The sequence below is a fragment of the Stegostoma tigrinum genome, chromosome 27 (genome assembly GCF_030684315.1).
Source record: "Stegostoma tigrinum isolate sSteTig4 chromosome 27, sSteTig4.hap1, whole genome shotgun sequence".
Taxonomy (NCBI): domain Eukaryota; kingdom Metazoa; phylum Chordata; class Chondrichthyes; order Orectolobiformes; family Stegostomatidae; genus Stegostoma; species Stegostoma tigrinum.
In genome coordinates this window covers 13,458,103-13,480,419 of record NC_081380.1, presented here as the reverse complement: position 1 = coordinate 13,480,419, position 22,317 = coordinate 13,458,103, and the positions used below count along the sequence as shown (strand labels likewise).

Below are 22,317 nucleotides of genomic sequence, written 5' to 3'. Positions count from 1 at the left end.
GAGGAGCAGGAAAGCTGACGTTTCGGGCCTGGACCCTTTTTCAGACCCTTTCTGGAGAAGGGTCTAGACCCAACACGTTAGCTTTCCTGCTCGTAAAATGCTGCTTGGCCTGCTGTGTTCATCCAGCTCCACATCTTGTTATCTCGGCCTCCCCTTGTTCCTATTCCTCATGGTCTTGTGATTGTGGTCTTGAGCTAGTATTGGTAATTGAGAAGCAAATTGCTCCCAGACCCTCCCAGCAGAAACCTGACAGGGAGTTCTCAGCCAGGTGTCTTATTTAAAGGTTACATTGACGTCCAAGTTTCAGCCATCACCTGCTTTTCTGAGCTACTCAGTTGAATATAACAAAAAATATCATAGCATAGATCATTCTCGCTTCACTTGTTTTGTACTTTCATCACCTTTTTAACCTCTTCCTATTGCTTGATTCTCACAGACAAGTTCAGATGACTGCTGGGACTTTTTGGTCATGAGTCTGCTTCCAGGTAGAATGAGCAACAGGCCACTTTCTGCCAGGATTTCAAGTTAGGCTGGTAGCAATGAGGGACACATTTTAAGATTGTGTCTGCTAAATACAGACATCTGCAACGTGCAGGTTACAATACACACCCCTTCAACATTGTCTTCTTCAAACTGGGCATCTTCAACACTCATATTTTTAATAAGTATATCTTCATGGGGCACATTTACAATGACAATCTCTTGATAATTTTGTGAGATCAATTCAAATGTTAAAACACCTATTTTTGATTTATTTTATTGATAAGTTTGAACATCATAGTTTTTAAAAAGATAGACATAGAGAAGGTGGATTGTGAGTATGAATATTGCATGTGGAAGTGTTGTGGTTGTGGAAATTTTGTGTGTGAATGTTAAGGGTTGTGAGCAGTGAAGATGAGCATTGAAGGTGTAATTATTGAAAATCTGAATATCAAAAGCGCTAATGTTGCTTGTGTAAATATTGATGGTACAAAGCTGATGGCGTGAATAATGTGGGAGTGAGTACTATCAGTGTAAATATTGTAGTTGTGTATTGAAGATGTGAATACTATAGGTGTGAATAGTAAGGGTGCAAATAAAGTAGTTGTGCAAATTGAAGGCATGAATATTTGTATTTAAGGTGCATATTTTGTAGATCTGAATATTAGTGTGAATCTTGAAAGTGTGAATATCCAAGGTAGGAATATAGAAGATTTGCTAATGAACAAAATTTGTATTGACTGTACATTTAGATTTAAAGATTGAACATTTGCTGATTGAAATTTGTCTCTTGTAACTGTCCAACAATAGCAAGATGCTTGTGTTTAATTGTACCGATTGAAAATATTGTCATGCAGGTTTGTGTATTGAATTTGTGTGTATTTATTTGTAGGGATTGATAAAAACTGCACTGAATTAAACATTGAACTGGAAATCCCCATCAGCCCACTGAGCACTAATGTTTTTACAAAGTCTATTTCTATGCCACAACCATTTCCTCTTTAGGCTGTTTTGAACTGAATTGAATGTTATCGCTTTTGGTTCCTACAAACACTTTCCAGCCTGCATGACCTTCTGCTTGCTGGGGATGTAAGAAGCTTCAGAGAGTCTGAGGGAAACTTCAGAGAAGAGAAAGAGACAGAGAAAGGGAGACAGTTGTGTTGAGACAAGCCCTCTTTTCAGTCTGTCAGTTCTCAGGACTTGATTGAAGCTACTCAGTGCCTGCATTTGCACATCAAAAACTTAAAGAATAATGCCTGCAGGCAGGCAGATAATAATGAGCTTGGGTGAAAGCAGGAGGAAATAAAACAAGAGCTGCAATGATCTGTTTAATCAATTCTTTTTATGATAGTTTTCTTTTTCACTTTGCCAGCCTAAATGTTAGCACATGACATCAATGGCAAGAGTTTATTTCCTTCCTCACTGTAATTTTTGCTCTCTTGTTATTAAGTTGTCAGCTTCTTAAGTTTCTTCATTTTCTCCACAATCTCCTTCAGTTCCCCTCGGATATCCTGAAAGAGGCAATTATTTCTGGGATGAATGCATTGAGATGTCTCCTGTACCTCACCCAAGTACCACTGTTAAGTAGGTATTTTCGTGAAAGCTCCATGAGAACCGGTATTCAGTTGATGCTTACATTGGCTGCTTGCCTGCAGCTCTGCCAGTGGCTCATCATTTTAATACCTTGCCATGTTGTTATATCCTACAATAATATTGAGCATGACAGGAGGTCATTTCAATCCCCTTTAGACTTGCTCCTCCATTCACTTGGATGGTGTGCTTCTCGTTTTCTTACCTTTTCTCTGTATTGTTTGACCACATTTTCTGACAGGTATCTAAATGATGTGATCGAGGATAGCCATCCAGTATATAACCACAAACCTATTTTACCCTCCTATTGATAACAAAATGTGAGGCTGGATGAACACAGCAGGCCAAGCAGCGCCTGAGATGCTGCTTGGCCTGCTGTGTTCATCCAGCCTCACATTTTATTATCTTGGATTCTCCAGCATCTGCAGTTCCTATTATCACTGATACTATTTTACCCTCCTATTGCTGAAAGTTTGTAACCTCAGTTGCCTTTATTGGGAAATGAATGGCTTCTTTTCCACATCCAACCATTTGAATCCTTTGTGTTTTTCAACAGAAATTTCTCTCCGTCTGTTTTTTCTTCACCCAAGCAAATACTCCAACCCTGTTGAGTATGACACAGCAAGCAAGTGATACCGATTCACAAAGAGAAGGGCTGTCACTAGATGGCTGAAGGGTCACCTTTTTCACCTTCACCTCATCCTTTCCTCATTATCCCCCTTCTTATCAGCTCTTTTGCCTGTTCCTCTTCATATGAGCGATGTCCCTCTCAATCCCCAGTGGCCCATCTTGTATAGATTGCAATTTTCTCCTGCAGAAAGTGATCAGAAGAAATGACGGGATCGTATCAGATGTCTTCTAGCAGCCAATGGGAGGGCAAGCGTGAGGAGAGACCTGGGGTGTGGATGTCCATGACTTTGAGGAACCAGTTACACACGGCGCCTTGTTTAACACACTGTTGTTCCTGCACTGGGACATCCAAATTCACCTCAGTCATGCTGACAAGACAGCTCCTCCCCTGTTTGTTATCCTCCTGCAAAGTGCACACATGTACATTACATGGCGATAAGATGAAGCCTGGCTGGTTGAATATTACATTGACAATCACTGCATGTTTCATATGGGCATGAGGCCCAGTAGAACAATGAGTCAGGTAAGAAAGTTAGCAGGAAAAAGTTTTGGCCAAAATTTATCTTCTGGCTATGGAATGCTACACTTCACTGATAACACATGGAATTTCTTGGAATGGACAACAAAGGAAAAAGTAACTCCTGCACGGCGCCTTTATTTATACAAGCTACCTCCCATCATAAATCATTCAAAACCAACATTTCCCTCTATCCATCTCTTTCTCATGCATTGATCTAGCTTAATCTTACATGTATTTATGCTGTTCACAGACTAATGTCCGTGGCAGCAAGTTTATTCCAATCACTTTCTGTGTAAAAAGGCTTCTCCTGAAGTCCTGAGTGGATTTATTGATTAGCCATTTCCCACAAGCCTTAATATCTTCTCTACATCTATCAGAAAAACTTTCATAATTTCAAACATAACAGTCACCCTTGAGCCTTTATTTTTCAATTCAAATATTAACTTTTCAGTTCTGGAAAGGTCCTCATAACTTTTTCTGCATTCCATCATTTTAAGTGTCTCCATATCTTTGTATAATATGAAGACCAGAACTGTACACAGTCCTCCAAGTATAGTCTGCTGTTTTATACAATTAAATATTATTTCACTGTGTTTCAAACGAGAATTGAACTTGTAGTTTTGATTGCTACATTTCTATTTTCTGGCTTTTTTAATCTATTTGTTAATATTAATCATAAACATAGTCATGGAGCACAGGAACAGACCCGTCCGTCCAACCAGTCCATGCCGAACATAATTCCAAACTCAATGAATCCCACCTACCTATTCCTGGCCAATATCTCCTCAAACCTTTCCTATTCGCGTATTTATCCAAATATCTTTTAACTGTTGTAATTGTGCCCACATCCATCGCTTCCTCAGAAAGTTCATTCCACGTTGGAAGCACCGTCTGTGTGAAAAATGTACCCGTCCTGTCTTTTTTAAATCTCTCTCTTTTCACCTTAAACACGTGCTCCGCAGTCCTGAAATCCCCCATCCCAGGGAAAAGACAACTACCATTAACTCTATCTGTACCTCTCATTCTAGTGTTTGTGCATCATAGATCTCTGGCCAGTTTGCTCCTTTATGTTGGTAGGTCCTTCTTCTCTAAATAACTTATTTCCCTTCTTATGAACCTTGCATACATATGTTAAAATTCATTTGCCAATTACACACCATCCTGTAAACTTATTAATGTCAGATTATGTTGCAGTCTATCTGACTATAAACTGTGTCCCTCAAGAAGGAATTTATCAGCAAAATTGTGCTTCCAGTTTCCCAGTTTGAAAATAAGACATATTTTTGGCCTAAAGACTTAGAATTCATGCATTGAACAAACCTTTCTTTGGCTGTGCTCACTGTGAACATGCTGTCAGTGATCCTGCACCCAGTCAAACATTTTGATTCCAATGTAGCAGATGGGTTTGTCACAGGCCGAGAGTGCTGATTGTCCAGTCACTGGTCACAATTCATCCTTTATTAATTCTGTGCATTCTCAACAAACTATATTATCTGAAGAATTGCTGGGTGTTTAAATGAATATGCTGACACAGTGCTGCTACCTTAGAGCATTGTCTCATGGCCCGTTGGATAAAGGCATTGGGGCTGGTGGAAGACACAGACTGGTTAGTTCCAAATTCACTCCCTAGTCTTTGTCAAGTTAGTTCCTTTAAGAAGTTTATGGTAGGCCTATAACTAATCGCAGTGAGCCAGAGCTACAGAGGGAAAATAATAACTGGTTCCCACTCTGGATTGTTGCCAAGTGGTTTCTGAGGTTAATTGCATTTGAATGTGAGCTGAGGTGGTGATTAGGGTCAGCAGTGATACCACTCATGTTTAGATGGTCTCAGACAGTCATGTGAAGAGTACCTGTGCCTGAAATACTAGAGACACCGGTGTTCGTGGAGTCAACCCCAGCACACAATGGGAGTGACAACAACCTCTTTCTCTTATTGGGTATGAATGTGACCGGATGATTGGGAACGTAAGATTGCAGAATGTCAGGATGGGAGTGAGTCGGTCACCTATTGCACAACAAAGTCCATGAACAGCACACTGCAATTCTCTTCCAATCAGCATTTCAACAATGAAGGGTGCATGGTTCTGCAAATTCACTGGGCCTTTGCCTAGTCTTGACTGCAATTATTTTTAGTCCAACAACCTCTGCTCTTAGCTTCTTATTCTGGTCTATTATGCCTCAACTCCATAAGTGGTAGAAACTTGTTCATCCTACTTCTGCAAACATTCCCAAACCCCTGCACCTGTATTTACCCTCTACCACCAACTCCAACCCCCTGGCTACAACCCCACAGAACCCACCTGACTTCATCTTCCAACACAACTCCAACTCCACTCATTACCAACCCCCTCCCGATACCAACCTCACTTAACCCTCCTCTAACCCACTCCAGCTGCACACAAAATAACCCCACCTGACTCCAAACCCTCCCAACCAAACACTGACCTCATGCGACTCTACCCCTCAACACTAATCGCACGTCAACCCAATTCTTCTCAAGACTAATCACCTCCCCGACCCTACCCCACTCAACAGCAACAAACACCCACCCCGGCCCATTCAACACCAACCACCCCCGACCCCAGACCACTCAACACCAACCACCCTGACTCCTCCCCACTTAACACCAATTACCACTTGACTCTACCCCATTCAATACCAACCAGGCTCGACCCTACCCCACCCAATACCAACCAGCCCCTGACCCTACCCCAACCAATACCACCACCACTCTAGCCACATGCTCCCACCCCATCACACTTCGAAGAAGAACTCCTAACATGGCAGTTCCCCTCCAGAGGATGCACGGTGAGTGGTGTTGAGAAAAGGAATGGTTGATTGGTATTGTATGCTGAGAGGTTAGAAGCAGAGGGGGCTTCATTCTGCTTCTCATTCTGCGTTGCACCTAACCTGGAAAACGCTGAGTGCCTAGAATAGGAAATGTTTTATTCTCAATCCCTTGTCATGATGAGCACAGAATTCATACTAAAACTTTGTTTTTAAATACACTGGGAAGATTTCCATGGTGAAAAATATCCCTGAATATTACGACTTGTTGCGTAGAGGTTGATCATCTTCAGAGTGATGGATCTTCCTATATAAACATTGACCCACAGCAATGTCACCTTTGCTCGACACTGCAGTGAATTCAATTTATTTGCTCTACATCTGGAGTCAGAAATTGTGACGCAGAAATAACGGCAGACACAGTTTACAAAAGAAACCCAAAAATATATATTTGCATTTAAACTATCATAAACATATACAAAAATGATATTCTATTGTTGTCTTACCATAAATTAATACATCTACAATCACTGAGTAAACATAATGAAATGAACTACAGGCATTACAATTTATTTGCACAGCCTCTTGTAGAGGGCTCTGCAAAGACAGACATTGATCCTGGAAATGGAAACAGAGGATATACTCGTTTCAATCACTTCATACCAATCTCCCTGTGTTCCATGAATCTCAGGCTTACTCCACTTGACTGAAGAGCTGGAGGCAGTGGAAGACTAGAGGGAGTTGCGTGGGAATTGGGATGGATGTTGGTACCCTCTGAACTAGATCTCCACTCAAGTACAACACTCCAAGGACCTTGGGAAAGGAAAGCGACTGGAGGCGACTAGCTAGATTTTATGTTAGCCCTCGAATTTGGGTTTTCTTGAATGATGTTCCTGCTGGAGTGTACATCACTTGAAACAGAAACAAATCCAAGCTGGCAGAGCTGAGGGACAAAGGGCCAAACCTAATCTGAGTTCTGACATTTGATTTACTTTTCATCAAGATCAGAGGATTGTTCAGTAACTTGCTGTCACAGTGGGAAGCAGAAAAATTGCCTTATACTTATTTACCAAGCTAGGAGTTAATTTTTCCAAGCATTATATCCCAATGTCTCAGCTGGACAGAAGACAGTACTGCTGAGAGTGCAACACTTCCACTGCACTGCACTACACTATTAGAATGCATTATCTGTTCATTGTCTGTACTGAACCCAGAAACAACAAGCATGCTACCATAAGGATCAAATTAATGCTTGCAAAAGTGTGTTACTTAGAATCCTTATAGTGTGGAAGTAGGCTATTCGGCCCATCCAATCCACACTGACCCTCCAAAAAGTCCAACTCACTCCACCCTATAATCCTGCATTTCTCATGGCTAGCCTACACATCCCTGGACACTGTGGGCAATTTCCCATCGCCAATCCACCTTACCTGCACATGGGAGGAAACCCACACAGACATGGGGAGAACATGCAAGCTCCACACAAGGTGCCCAAGGGTGGAATCGAACCTGGGTTGCTGGTGCTGTGAAGCAGCAATGCTGACCACCCGTGCCACCATGCCAAGTTCGGCAAGACATAACGATCAGAACTCAGTCAAGAAAATCTCTCACTCTGCCACACACTTCTCTAAAACATACAGACAACTGAATCAAAAGAGTCAGGCTGTGAGCAACACCTGCATGGTTAAATCACTGGGAAAGCATTCTATGTAGAGATGCTCTTAACGTAAAACCTTCCGTATCTAAGGGAATTGCTTAAAATTAATTATACACACTCTAAGCTTTGGAAAGGAGAGAGAACTTTGGTGACAATCTGTCAGATCAGTGTTAAATATTAAATCTATTTGGTATGTTTCATTCTCAACTTGCTGTCATTACCATCTCATAACTCACACTCCAGCCTGACCCACAAGAAGCTGTTACTGATAAAATACCAACAGGGGTTTATGCGGAAACCAATTACTGAAATATTATCAAGAATGTCGACTTCAATTTTCTTACACAATTTCTATCTATTTTCTCCTGCAAGTGCTGGCCTCTTTGCACATGGGTCCACAATTATTGGCTGCCTTCTGATAGCCTACTTAAAGAAAATTCATGTGTAAGTATAAACTGTACAAAAAATCACTGGGAGACTTGCTCAGAGAAGCTTCAGGCCAGAGCCCCACTCCACTCTCTCCTGCTGTAACTACACTTTCATTTTCCAGATGTGACAGCAAGCGGGAATGGAAATGCTGTTTGGTTTATTGCTCCTTAGTAGTGGAGTGCCGAGGGCAATTTCAGCATCATTCTCCCACTTTCACCCAGCACACACTGATTATTTAACTCAATATTCACTGGGAAGCAGAAATCGACTGATAATTATAGCCCTCTTGTGTCCTGAACTCTGGATGTTTTATTTGGGCGTATCACTTCAGAAGATCATTCTAATTGCAAAGCAAAAATAGATTAGCAAACCTCCCGCGGCATTGCTCATGGTATGTCAGGATTCTCACACCAGCTGATGGACAGTGTCGTAGTGTGTTGCTGCTACATGTGAACCACATGAATCTGGCTTGCTCTGATAAAGCCCCTGGTCTAAGGTTTCTACCCTCACCAGCTCATTTAGAGGTTAAATGTGCTTTGGGACATTGTAAGGTTTTGCAATACTTACATGACACTTTGCTGGCGAAATGAATGTATAATGTCTGACATGCAGTGTAACATTTCCAGTGTTTGGTGTGTTGCTCATGCTGTTGTTTTCGGGATCTTGGAAGAAAGTATGATGAGGAAGATGTGAGCTGGGAAGTGTTACAGGAGTTAAGTGTCATACATACACTAAAGAGAGATTGAAAGTAACTGTGATGCTTAACGGAATTTTTCTAACATACAAGTTGCCGATTTCTATTCTTCTAAGTGCTTGTTCTTCCTAGCCATGGCCTTATCAACAGCAAATCCTGTTTTCCTTCATGCTTTCCTGAACGTTCTATCTGGGGTAAAGGGCCATAGCCAGTCGACCCTTAAGGTGTGAACAAGAGCACAATGAGCACCGATACTCCTATTATGATTGAAAGCTCTCCACGTGGGGACAGCTGTGTCCCATTTAACCATACAAACACGTGGCACAATGCAACGGTGCAGCCCCTGGGTTGCCAGCATGCCCCCCAGAAACCAGTGATCTGATATTCACCAGAACACAACCATCCCTGGTGCAAACACATCACTGAAATTGGGTTTACCTGTAAAACAGGAGAGGGACCCTTCCAAAGACTTTTATAAAAAAAAGTTCTGGTTTTGGGCTGTTTAAGTGAGCATTGCCAAAGAATGGGTTGATTAAAGAACACTGGTGATGTGCTAGGCTTTTAAAAAGGAAAGTTGTTCACTGCTTGACAAAAGCAGCTGCATTATCACCTGTGGGCAGGGATGGTGGGTAATTCAGACAGGCTCAGTGCACAATCTGTAATAAAAACAGCAAAATCTTGATGTTGAGGTTACACTTTGATAATACCTGTTGCCACGGCTGGTGCAGTAAGAACTCTGATCAGGTAGAATGCATTTCCTTTTGACTTAAGATATTACATGAAAAATGATGAACAGTGGCAGATCCAGTGTTGCCTACCCCACATCAAGGAGCCTCGCACAGCTCTTGGATAGAGTTTGACCAGGTCAATGTCTTGTTCCAGCAGCAGCAGCACATTCTGCACCTCACAACAAGATGCAGTGACACTCCCCCAACAATCTGACAACTCTGTCCCTCCCCCAGGCTCAGCTCGTCTGTACCCCTCACTCAGTTCACCTCCAATGCTGGGGTGGGGGGTGCCGGAGAACTGGGGGAGGAGCAGGTTAGTCAATTCAAAGTCACCACAAAAAGATTACAATAAACGAACATTCAAAGCGGATATACAACTGTAAAACAAAACGCAGAATGCAACGAGATATTTACACATACAATAACAGAAAGGGATGGGAGCTCTCATTTTCTCCCACTCCCTACAGAAGGAATTATATTGCACAACAGAAACTCGTGGGGTGGGGATTAGTATGCAATTTAAGGCTGATAGTTCCATCACTCTACATTTGAGTAATGATCCCAGCTGAAGAGCGAGCATTGTCCATTATCAGTTAGCACTCCCACCCCTCTCCCGCTTCATGTTACTAAGGGGGGTGGGTGGGGGTAGGGGTGCATGTTATCCATACTCTATCACAAGCTCCCCTGGCGTAGCTACCTGCTAGTTAACTGCCCCAAGTAAACGGCTGTCCAGTAATTTCGACAAGCTGTTATCACAACATGATTCATCTCTCAAAAATACAAAGGAGGCTTCACATTAACCCTTCGCTAACTACTGCTGAAGGATCTGAATTTCCAACATAGCCCAGTAACTGAAGTGACACCTATGATTGGGGAGGGAAGTGCCACACAATGGTTGGCAGCATTTTCAATAAGGAAACAAATACTTACAAGTCTAGGGGAAATTGACACTTCCAAAATTAATTCTCTCCATAGTTTCTCCCTTTCGCCTCTCTGAAGTTAAATTCTGACTTCACAACAGTATACCATTTGTAAGGCTAAACTGTGAAGAACGGCAAGATAGTCGACTGTGAAAGGCATCGTGATTAAACCTGATTCCTTCTCTATTTTCCAGTGCAAATGGCTGGATCAGTGACTAAGATAGCTGGCCAGGTTTAGCCTGTCTAATCTGAGCGAACAAAGCACAATGAATTATTAGCTGTTCTCATTAGAAAAGACTAGGGGACACAGGTTTACGGTTTGGGACACAAAGGAATTGGGACATATGTGAGAAATAACTTTTTTAAAGACATTAGTCAGTTGTAACAGCCAAGAAACTGCAGGAGGTGGAAGCAGAGGTGATCAACGATTTCAAACAGGAACTGGATAGAATCGTACAGCACGGAAACAGACAATATGGTCCAAGGATGTCAAACAAAAGAGCCTTTCAGGGCTATATAAGGACATGGTGGCAGAAGGACAGATTGGATTGCTCCATAGAAGGCTGGCATGAAGCCCAATGGACCAAACAGCCTGTGTGCTGTGATGACTGCATTCCACCTCTCCAACTCAGGCTGAGATCTAACAAGTCGACTTAGAGGAGAGATCAAGTTTGGGGCATGCTCCCAATGTAGACAGGGAGCCAACAGGATGGGAAAAGTAGCGGGTACAGACAGTGCGACACATAAGGCAATCCAGAAAAAATTGAGGGCATTTTCCCTGCAGGGAAGTGAGCTAAAGAAGACTTCAATAGAAGTATCAGTAGATAAGGGACTTTCTGTTGTGAAAGGACTGTGCAGATGCAGAATCTGTGTTGCTACCTTTGCACTCTGCAGACACATTTGAACAGATCAGTCACTGACTGATGGTCGTATCATGGACGCTTGGACTTCCCTGGCACTAGGGAGAGTAATTTTTATCTTAAATGTCTGATAGGGTTAAATTTTTTTTGAAAGAAATATTCCGGGGCAGAAACTGAGAAATAAAAAGACCTTTGTGCTGAAATGTGAATTACAAGTTAGAAATGTTTTTGTTGGAAGAATGAAGTGTTTATATGGAAAGTATTAAATGTAAGGGAGAGAAACATTTTAAAACTGGCTATTTCGCATTGGTGAGAGTGTCGGCTGCCTCAGGGAACCAGGTGAAAGATCATACAGTTCTCAGATTGGTTTAGGACTTTTTTTTGCATGTCTGTCCTCCACTCCACAAGGAATTAAATGACCCTGAGGTACTTTATACTAGTGGGTCGAGTGAGCTCCCCCCAGTTCAATGGGCCACTCCTTGTGGCTAACTCCTCGCCAGCCTCATTGTTCATTGAAGAGAGATTCAGCAAGTCACTGAAGCACACAGGGGACATCACTTCTGCCATTATACAACAATCACAGTTCCAACAGCAATCACTGGACAACAGCAAGGGGGCAACAGCTCCTGTTGGTTCCCATATTTACAGGGGAGCTGAAGCCAAAGTTCTTGCCCACCTGCCTGTCCGCACAGGCCAACAGCCCAACCTGGGACCTCCTGCTTCTCATTGCTTTAAACTGCCCTTTAATGAATCTTTCAGTTTAATCTAAGAAAATCTTGTGGTAAAACACCAAAGATTTGTTTCTTTAAACAACTAACAACGCATCTTTGGGAATGATTGAGAAATTATTGTAAAAATATGTACTTTAGGGGTTAAAGTTAAGATTTAAAACAAGATCAATGTTTAGTCCATTTTGTAACACTTTTCAAGACTGTACACCTCCACAATTTGGCTGTAAGGCTTTGAAAATGAGACTGTTCCAAGCTGCATGACTGCAAGGAGAGATTGATAACATTTTCCCTTCGAAAGGCTTGGCACAGTGACATTCAGAAGCACTCTGTGCTTAAACAACAGAAAAAAAATGCCATTTTCAGCTCAAAATGATTCAAAACTCTTCCACCCGTGTGTTCTGAGCTACAGATGCTGCATTCTTGGTGATGTTAGGAAGAGGTTATCCACTCTCTGGCTCTCTATTCCCCCAGTATTCCATAAATCAATAGGTCTTATAACGGGAGTTATCTTAAACCTTTACATGGATTTTACAAAAATTCCGAAACAAATCCCATAGGTTAAGAGACATCAGTATTGTGGCTATTAGAATTAGTAAATGACATGGCCGAGAGGCTGATCTCTGAGCCTTGTACTGACTGGGTGACGAACATGTACAAACTGACTGTTCAAGTGAAGTTTTTACCTGGTGTTAGTTACACATGGGTTGGATTGTCCAGGTAAGGGTCCGTTTTGCTCATGTGCACCATGACAGAAGGCGCCTTGTAGTGGCAGTGGCTGGCAGAGCAGCTGACCCCACTGCAGGGCTTCCCTCGAGTTCTCACTGACAGTTTTCTGCTGCACAAGCTCTGCCAAGTCTGCAGGGTCTTGGAGCTCCAGACCCATATCCCGCTGGTGATTCCCACCACCAGGGACATGAAGATCTTCAGCATGAAGACAGCGACAGTAGGCACTGAGGTGTCCAACGTGCAGTCCAGAATCCTTCTCCCTGGATAGGCCAGGCAGGGCTGCTCAGAGGCGAGCACCTTCCAGTAATCCATGTTCAACCTCTCGTAGAAGTAGCAGACGATTACACATGTGGCTGGGACGGTGTAAAGTATGGAGAAGACCCCTATCTTCACCATCAACTTCTCCAGCTTCTCTGTGTTGGTGCCGCCGGTCTTCATGATCCTGCGAATGTGAAAGAGAGCCACGAAGCCAGTTAGAATGAAAGAGGTCCCTATCACCAAGTAACAGGTCAGAGGGATGAGGACAAAGCCGGTGAGAGCGCTGATGTCCATGCTGCCAACGTAACACAGGCCGGTCAACTCATCGCCTGCCACCTTCCTCATGGTCAGTATGATGATGGTCTTCATGGCTGGCACGCCCCAGGCGGCCATATGGAAGTAGCTGCTGTGTGCTTCGATGGCCTCGTGGCCCCACTTCTTGCCTGCTGCCAAGAACCAGGTTAGGGTGAGGATGACCCACCAAAGGGAGCTGGCCATGCCGAAGTAGTACAGGATGAGGAAGACGATGGTGCAGCCTGTACTCTCTAAGCCCTCCTGAATGACGTACAGCTCACCGTTCTCCCGGTCGCAGGCAATATTCTCAGCCCCAGCCACCGAGCGGATAATGAACGCCACGCAGTAGACGTTGTAGCACATGGAGAGGAAGATGATGGGTCTCTCGGGATACTGGAAGCGATGAGGGTCCAGCAGGAAGGTCAGCACAGTGAAAGCTGTGGAGATGAAGCACAGTGTGGACCAGACAGCCATCCAGATGAAGGCAAAGTCTTTATCACCCTTGGACCAGTAGACATCCACCCCTGGGGAGCACTTAGGGGCACAGGACAGGCTCTTCTCCACATACTGAAACTTGTCAGGGTTGGCACAGGAGCCAAGGGGACCCTGGTTCCTGCCCTCAGCTGGTCCCGGGATCCTGGCCCGGGGGGCCACGGGCAGCATGCCCTGGCCTTTCTGCGGCTCGCCGGTGGCATTCTCAGGTGCCTCCATGCACAGGGCATTGGGATCGTTGCGGGTGGGCAGTTTGCTGCAGTCCAGAGATTCGGGCCAGCCAAAGTTGAACTGAGCCATGATGGGGGCACAGCGCTGGCGTGCCTGCTCACACATTGGTCTGCAGGCTGGGATGGAGGTGGAGACCTGGTTGGTGCACATCGGGGCGTACAGGGAGCACAGGAAGAGCCGGAGGTGGATGTGGCATCCGTATTCCACCAGGGGGGCAAACTCATGCAGCTTGATCGCTGCCTCCCGCTGGTTCTGGTGACCCATGTAGTTGGGCATCCGGGTCATGTTGTAGCCAATTCCCAGGCACATGGGGATCTCGATAGGCTGGCATTTGGCCTCCCTTCCCCTCTCGTGGTCAATGGAGCCGATGCCCCAGCAGCTGCCGGGCAGCAAGGACTGGCAGAGGGCTGCCAGGAGGAGGCGGTGGGGGGAGTGCCCCATTCTGTGGGAGGGTCAGCAGAGAGCGGTGCTGACTTACATGGAACTCCCTGCCTCAGCTCAGATTGTGGGGTGGGAGGAGGAGGGGGGGTCTTGCACGCTAATACACGGGCGCCTGTCAATCCTTTCTCCGCCTCACTGAAGACTTTGCAAGCCAGGCGCTGCTCAGACTTTCCAGTCAACGTTTCCAGCACCAGGTTCTCCCCACCTCCCTTCCCCTCCACCTCCAGAGCTTGCACAATGTTATTTCGAAGCTGCAGCGCGCTCACATCCAAATCCTCAGAAAGCCTGTGCAACTGGAACGCACAAGGACAAGAGTTTTTGTTTTGTTTCCTGCTGGTTGTCTTTCGGGCTGTGGTGCCGGGGGGGTCGCTCTGTCGCTTCGCCGCACGGTCCGGTTGCCGGCCAGCCCCCCACTACACACACCAAGCCCACAGCCACACTAAAACCGCTGCTGCCGTTCGCAGCCGGTCCCGCGGAGATAGGGCATGCGGGGGCGGGGCAACCACGCTGCAGCACCGCCCTCCCAGGCAGAGAAACATCTCCTATTGGTTCATAACCACACCATTCTCCGCCTCCCAACACTAACCGCCACCTGATTGGTCACAGCGGCTGCCGCTCACGCACCGAAGGGTTGGGACGTGGAGCTGTCAATCAAACCGAGGTTCTGCAGGCTTTTTGCAGTTTCTGTGCCCCCCCTACTGCTCACTGTCTCCCTATTCACACACATCCAGTGCAAAATAGCGAGTCCTTTCAGGTGCTTTCACTCCGCACTTTCATTGGCAAACGGACCCCGGGCTTGTGCACATCTCGTCTTTTGCAACATTCCTTGATCATTGCAACGTTTTCAACTCCCCCTATTTTCACGGAAATCTGTCCGCTGCTCTGTAAAAATAAAATGCACTTTTCTGACTCGTTTCGAATTGAATCTCGCCGGTGCACAAAGCAGGTCATACTGCTCTTGTTGGGAGTCTGGGAAGACGGTCCGAGCGGCTATATATAAGTAAGCGCCGAGGGTGAGCCTAGCTTCCAGCCGCTAGCCCCTCAGTTAGACGGAGTATGGAAAAAAAACAAAAGCACTTTTTGATCCAGAAAATGAACTTTTCTCCAAAACAAGTTTCCTTTTAAGCTCCAGACAAGGAGCTATCGATAAAACGAACAAGTTGAAACAGTAAAAAGTATTCACTCAATGCACAAATATAGATAAAATTAGATTCTAGACAGCTATTAATCGTTGTTTTCCTAAACATTCCACATTATTCTTGTTTGGCTTGTGAATGCGTGGTGTAAGATCAATTCAAATTAACATTTTGTTTTTGTGAAAATGAAGCTGCTTAAAGGAATAATTTAAACGTTTAAAAGGAAAACTCGAGCCTTTGAGGGAATGCCCACCTCATCCAGGAGAGGAGTGGGGATCTGCACAGTAGTCAGCTGCGGAACAAAAATATGTTTTCTGTAGCGAAAGCCCTCCTGTACTCGAGGACAGAGACACAAGGTTCTCACTGATTAAACACAAATAAACAAAACTGTTAACTTTCCTCTCTGCAAATGTCATCAGAGACGTTATTTCTAGCACTTTCCGTTTCAGATTTTCGCCATTTGCCGTTTTCCTGTGTCCATAAATTTGTGTGTGTGTGTGTGTTTTAAATATATGTTACTGCCTCACAGTTCACTTTATTTTGGAAACAGACTGTTGCTTGTGCCGCGTTTGCAGTGGCTTCCGGGGCTACTTTTTAAAAAAAAATGTTAATTCTGTCAGAATGGATCAGTGTCCTTTAATTCTCCTTTGAATCCCTGTCACGGAGAAGAGCGTCCTTAAAAGAGCGCCGAACAATTAAAAAGGAGCTGTGAATGCCATTAGCTCGCTTTCCCGCAAGTCTTTTCACCTCTGCGAAGGGCACAACAAGAGGCAATTAAAGACAATGACAACAAAGGAAGGAACCCCGGCGAGAGAGTGAAAGCAAAGAGCAGTGGTTTGGAGGCAGGTGTCTGCGTGTTTGCAATTGTCACCCTGGTCCCTTTCAAAGTGCTCTTGGTCTTTGCCTCACTGCCGCCTTTCACTGCAACAATGCACCGGCCTCTCTGCAGTTGAAAGTAGGAACATTGAAAATAAATAGAAGGAATTCCGACTTTACCAGTCCCATTGCTCCCAGTCTTTCCTTCCACCTCTTCTAGTGTCTCTATCACTGTTTTGCTGCGTCCTGCATCTCACTTTGTCAAGCAACGCCAGCTAATAATAATAGCTGTGAGTGTATCGCCCTATTATGTCCAGCTCTTTTTGCCCCTGCTCGCCCATTTTCCCTGCGTTATTTTGTTTCCTACTGCTGAGCCTTACACTACATTTGTCCATAACTTTCGTTTCCTCTGTTCCTGACTGCTGGATTAGTCCGTCCCTGTTCTATGTTTCTCTTTTCACCCAAACGTGACACTCCCTCTTTCAACCTGCCTGGGTTATAGTGGCCTCTTCCAGGATTTTGCAGTACAAATGTGCGCCGGATTTCTGCGTCATTAAATCCAGCAGGGAAGACACATCAGGTATTGTCGCAAGTGAAACTATGTGAAGTGAACGAACACATACTAGTGACTGTTTGTACAGACCTACCCACGCATTAACTTTGATGTAAACTAACACGCGTATTTACGTTAGAAATAAAAGCAAAGTACTGTGGAGATCGGAAATCTAAACAAATTGTCGGAGAAACTCAGCAAGTCTGACAGCATCCGTGGAGAGAAAACGGAGTTAACATTTCGCATCCAGGGAAACCTTTTCCGGCTTTCTCTCCACAGACGCTACCAGACCTGCTGAGTATCTCCAGCAATTTCTGTTTTTGTTTCAGATCGCCAATATCTGCAGTTCTTTATTACTTTGTTATGACTTCTCCAGAACCATTTCGCTCTCAATAGATCACGCGGGACCCTGCTGAATTTCTCCAGCGCTTTCTGTTTTGATGAGCTGCTAATGGTGATGGGTCCAATTGTATAATACATAGAACTGCACGAAAGAACAGAGAGGGAGATGTCTGTGTTTCCCAGAGCCTGTTCACACAAAAAGTGGCCAGTGACCTTTCTTCAGACCTGCCGAGTCTCTCCAGCAATTTCTGATCCTGTTTGTTTCAGATTGTCCAGCATTCACAGTTTTATGTTTCAATTTTATAACATCAGGAACTTGCCTACTACTAGCCTGTGATTTCAGTCCTTTCATTTCTCTGGTTATTTAGAACATAGAACAGCACAGCACAGTACAAGCCCTTCGGTCCATGATGTTGTGCTGAACTTTTTACCCAAAACCTAAGGTCTATCTAACCTCCAGCCCTACCTTATACTATCATCCATATGCCTATCTGATAGCCACTTAAATGCCCCTAATAATTTAGCCCTGGTGAGTGGAGCAGTGGTGATAAAATTATACAAGGTGGGGGTGGGGGCACAGTTGAAGGGACTCTGAGTGGGAGATGGTCCTAGTCCAAGATTCTCCAAATTGGGATCTCTTTGTGTGTCTCCCACTGGGAACAGGAGATCAGTCCATCTCCCACTACAACCAATAGCTGCAACGAAGTGATGAGGTGATTTGACTGTAGGCATAGGGCTAGTAACATATGTGTAAAATGAAGAGAGATCAGAAACTGTGGCCAATGACACAGCAATGAATCTGGCTAGTTTGACATATACAACAGTGAGAACATTGTTTGTTCAAGAGATGTGGGCAGCAGGGCCACCCATTCATCGCCCATCCCTTTGAGAGGCTTATGGACAAAAGCAAAATACAGCAGATGCTGGAAACCTGAAATATAAAGGGAAAATGCTGGAGAAACTCAGCAGGTCTGGCAGCATCTGTGGAGAGAGAAGTGGAGAAATTGTTCAGAATCCATACATGCCAGAACCCTGTGCCATAAGACCCTGGCCTCCCAGGAACAGATCTGACTGAGCAACACATGGCTGGATTGCTAAAGGAGACAGGATCATCTTTTTTGCAGTGGTTTGAGGATTCAGGTAGACCCTCAGGTAAGTCCACGTGCAAAGATCAGCACTGAATGCAGTCCCTGGCCTATTTCATCCTTACAAAAGATATTAATTATGAACTACAAAGGCTTATTGAGTATCCTCCCCAAATTTAGCAGCGGTCAGAAACTTTTGACTGTCATTACAGAACAGGGTTTCACAACAGCATATAATACAGAGCAGGGTTTCACATCAGTGTGTATTACAAAGCAGAGTACCTCATCAGTGTTTGTTACAGAGCAGAGTTCTATATCAGTGTATATTACAGATCAGGGTTCCGCACTGTGTATATTACAGAGCAAAGTTCCCCATCATTGCACATTACAGACCAGTGTTACAAATCAATGTATATTACACAGCAATGTTCCACATTACTGTTTATTACAGAGCAATGTTCGACATCAGTGTATATTACAGAGCAGGGTTTCACATCAGTTCATATGACAGAGCAATGTTCCACATTACTGTTTATTATAGAATAATGTTCTATACCAGTGTATATTACAGAGCAGGGTTGCATACCAGTGTATATATAACAGAACAGGGTACCACATCAGTGTTTATTACAGAGCAGAGTGCCACACCACTGTGTATTACAGAGCAGAGTTCCCTGTCAGTGTATATTACAGAGCAGGGTTCCGCTCTGTGTATATTGCAGAGCAACATTTCCCATCAATGCATTTAACAGACCAGTGTTACAAATCAGTGTATATTACACAGCAATGTTCCACATTACTGTTTATTACAGAGCAATGTTCGACATCAGTGTATATTACAGAGCAGGGTTTCACATCAGTTCATATGACAGAGCAATGTTCCACATTACTGTTTATTATAGAATAATGTTCTATATCAGTGTATATTACAGAGCAGGGTTGCATACCAGTGTATATAACAGAACAGGGTACCACATCAGTGTTTATTACAGAGCAGAGTGCCACACCACTGTGTATTACAGAGCAGAGTTCCACATCAATGTTTATTATAGAGCAGCATGCCACACCACTGTGTATTACAGAGCAGAGTTCCATGTCAGTGTATATTACAGAGCAGGGTTCTGCTCTGTGTACATTGCAGAGCAGCATTTCCCCTCAATGCATTTAACAGACCAGTGTTATAAATCAGTGTATATTACACAGCAATGTTCCACATTACTGTTTATTACAGAGCAATGTTCGACATCAGTGTATGTTACAGAGCAGGGTTTCACATCAGTTCATATGACAGAGCAATGTTCCACATTACTGTTTATTACAGAGCAATGTTCGACAGCCAATTAGGGATCCAAAATAGTGTGTGCTGCTGAGTAAGGTTCCATATCAATGCATATTAAGACCAGACTTTCACATCAGTGTGTGCTGCAGAGCAGATTTTTCAATCCATGACATGGATCGGAGGTAAACATAGCCCATGCATGTTCAAGCAAATCTCTGAATTAGGACATATCACAGACCAGATCTGCAACCTAAGTCTTATATCACCAAGCAAGGATGCAATCCAGGCATCTCACACAAGCTTAGAAAGCAAAATATACCACATCCACATCTGCTATGATCTCAGACAAAAGTACAAATTCTCATGAAAAATATAACAGCAGGCTAACTCCACTGCTCCCTTGACCTTTCCTACTTTCCTTGGCCTTCCTTACCTCCTGCAACCTTCCCTTCTTCCTGCGACCTTCCCCTCGTTCTCTGAGCTTTGTTTCCTCTCTAAGCTTTCCCAGCACTAAAAGAAACACAGCATTCTCAAAGGATTAAACTATGAATTCTTCTGCATTTTCCACTTCCTTCATCTCTCAATTGGAAGTCTTTCGTTTTCTTAAACCTCTCCACCGTTTCTCTTTTAAAATGCTCTTTAGAATTTGCCTCGTAGATCAAGCTTTCAGCCCCCTCTCCTCATATCTATTTGTTTGGTTTGGAGTTAATTTTTATCCAAAAACACTCCTGTGAAACACTGTTCACTGTCGATCTTGATGTAGGTTGTTGGTATTGAAGTGAAATTGACTGAAGTGAAATTTGTTTTGATAGTTACTTGACTTGTTCACCTTGTAAGTGTCATTTTCATGTGCGTCTGATTTAGTTGCTTACTTATTGATAATGACACCTGGATAACCATGAGACGTGGTTTGTTATCATTGAAACACCATGTACTTACCTACAATTCTATGAAACCTGTCTTTCCCCCTATTTCCCAAATAATCTTACAGTTCTATATTCTCACACTGGCTTAAAACTTGCTTTGAAAGTGGTAAAGAAGTTTATTCTACCCTGTTTACAGCTGGCGAAACTGAGATTGAGGCTACCCTTCTTGTTCCCAAGGCTCCTGCTTCTTGCTGTGATGTCTCTGAAATGTCAGCTCCTTGATTCAAGTGGCCACTTTAAATACAGTTCTCCATGTCATCCCCGACGACTATAGCTTACTATTGTTTACTATGTTATCATGTTAATTACCATGCAGATTCCTCCTTTGTGCAGTTTGATACAGCAACATAATCAATATAATGCATTTACTCCATGTGAATGAGTAGCTTTACCTGGGAAAAGGTAACACAAAAACAGTATTAGGTATTGTAATTTTCCTGTTCATTGGGCTGATCGTAGGAGCTGATCTGCCTCAAAAACAATCTGACTGAAACTCCAATCTATTGTTCCATCCGAAAACCTGGCAGTATTTGATATCATCAATCAAGGTAAATGGCTTGCAAATCTGAGATAATGGGAACTGCAGATGCTGGAGAATCCGAGATAACAAAGTGTAGAGCTGGATGAACACAGCAGGCCAAGCAGCATCTTAGGAGCACAAAAGCTGACGTTTCAGGCCTAGACCCTTCATCAGAGGGTCTGGGCCTGAAACGTCAACTTTTGTGCTCCTAAAATGCTGCTTGGCCTGCTGTGTTCATCCAGCTCCTCACTTTGTTATCTTAGCTTGCATATCTGTCCGGCATGATCCAACTTGATGGTGAATTCTGCAAATTTCCTGGTTTGATATCTTGGTTCCCTTCCCAGCTTGCCAATCTGTTGGTCGACTTTGCTTTCAGTGCCCTGAGAGAGCTGCTATTCATTAAAAAGGGACATTCCACTATCTTCAACCCAAAAATTATCAGCTTATGTTTCCTTGCATTACCTTCTTAAATATTGATACATTTTGCCTCTTAAAAAGTTAGCAATGTGCAGGAGGGCACATGTGGACATTCAGTTACGAAAGGTGTTCCATTGCTACATTTCTAGTTTACATGTCTGCCGTTTTCAATGTTGTGGAGTATGGACACACCCCTGAGCAGAAGGTGCTTAGATTGTTAATAGCAGTGGTCAATATGTCCACATCTGAGATGTTGTTTAAAGTAAGAGCTGAAACTGCAGAGAACAATTGTTCCTGTGTGTCAGAGATAACATGGAGTGGGATTGAGTTTGCACTGAAAACCAGTAAGTAAGGCTCTGTACTTCCCAGATGTGTGGAATCCTGGACAGCTGCATCTTTTAAACTTGATCACCAGTGAGGATTCAATGATTTAGAGAAAGTTTAACAATAGGAGAGCAGATTCATGGAATGAGCGTGGAACAAATGGTTAGAAAAATCACTGCCTCTTGTAGCATAAGGACACCTGGACCAGAAAGGCCCAAGAAAGAGAGAATTGAATTTCCATTGCTCTGTGCAATGCCCTAGACAAATGCCTATCCTGACTTCAGGACATCCCAAAGCTGTTTACAGCCAACAAAGACTTTTGTGAAGTGCAGTTGTTGTTGGAAACATGGCACCAAATTAACGTCCAGCAAAATCCTACAAATAATAAATGGATAATGATCAGAATCTTCTTTTAGTAAAAGTTGAGGTTAAAATATTAGCCATACCACAA

The 22,317-nt window shown here is 43.7% G+C and overlaps 1 protein-coding gene across 1 annotated transcript; it reads right to left on the bottom strand.

The window, feature by feature from the left end:
- Positions 1-6,499: 6,499 nt before the first annotated feature.
- Positions 6,500-14,908, bottom strand: fzd9a (frizzled class receptor 9a). Its single transcript, XM_048557461.2, has one exon. It carries the CDS (start codon positions 14,466-14,468, stop codon positions 12,720-12,722), a length of 1,749 nt encoding a protein of 582 aa, XP_048413418.1. The 5' UTR covers positions 14,469-14,908; the 3' UTR covers positions 6,500-12,719.
- Between the last annotated feature and the right edge of the window lie 7,409 nt (positions 14,909-22,317).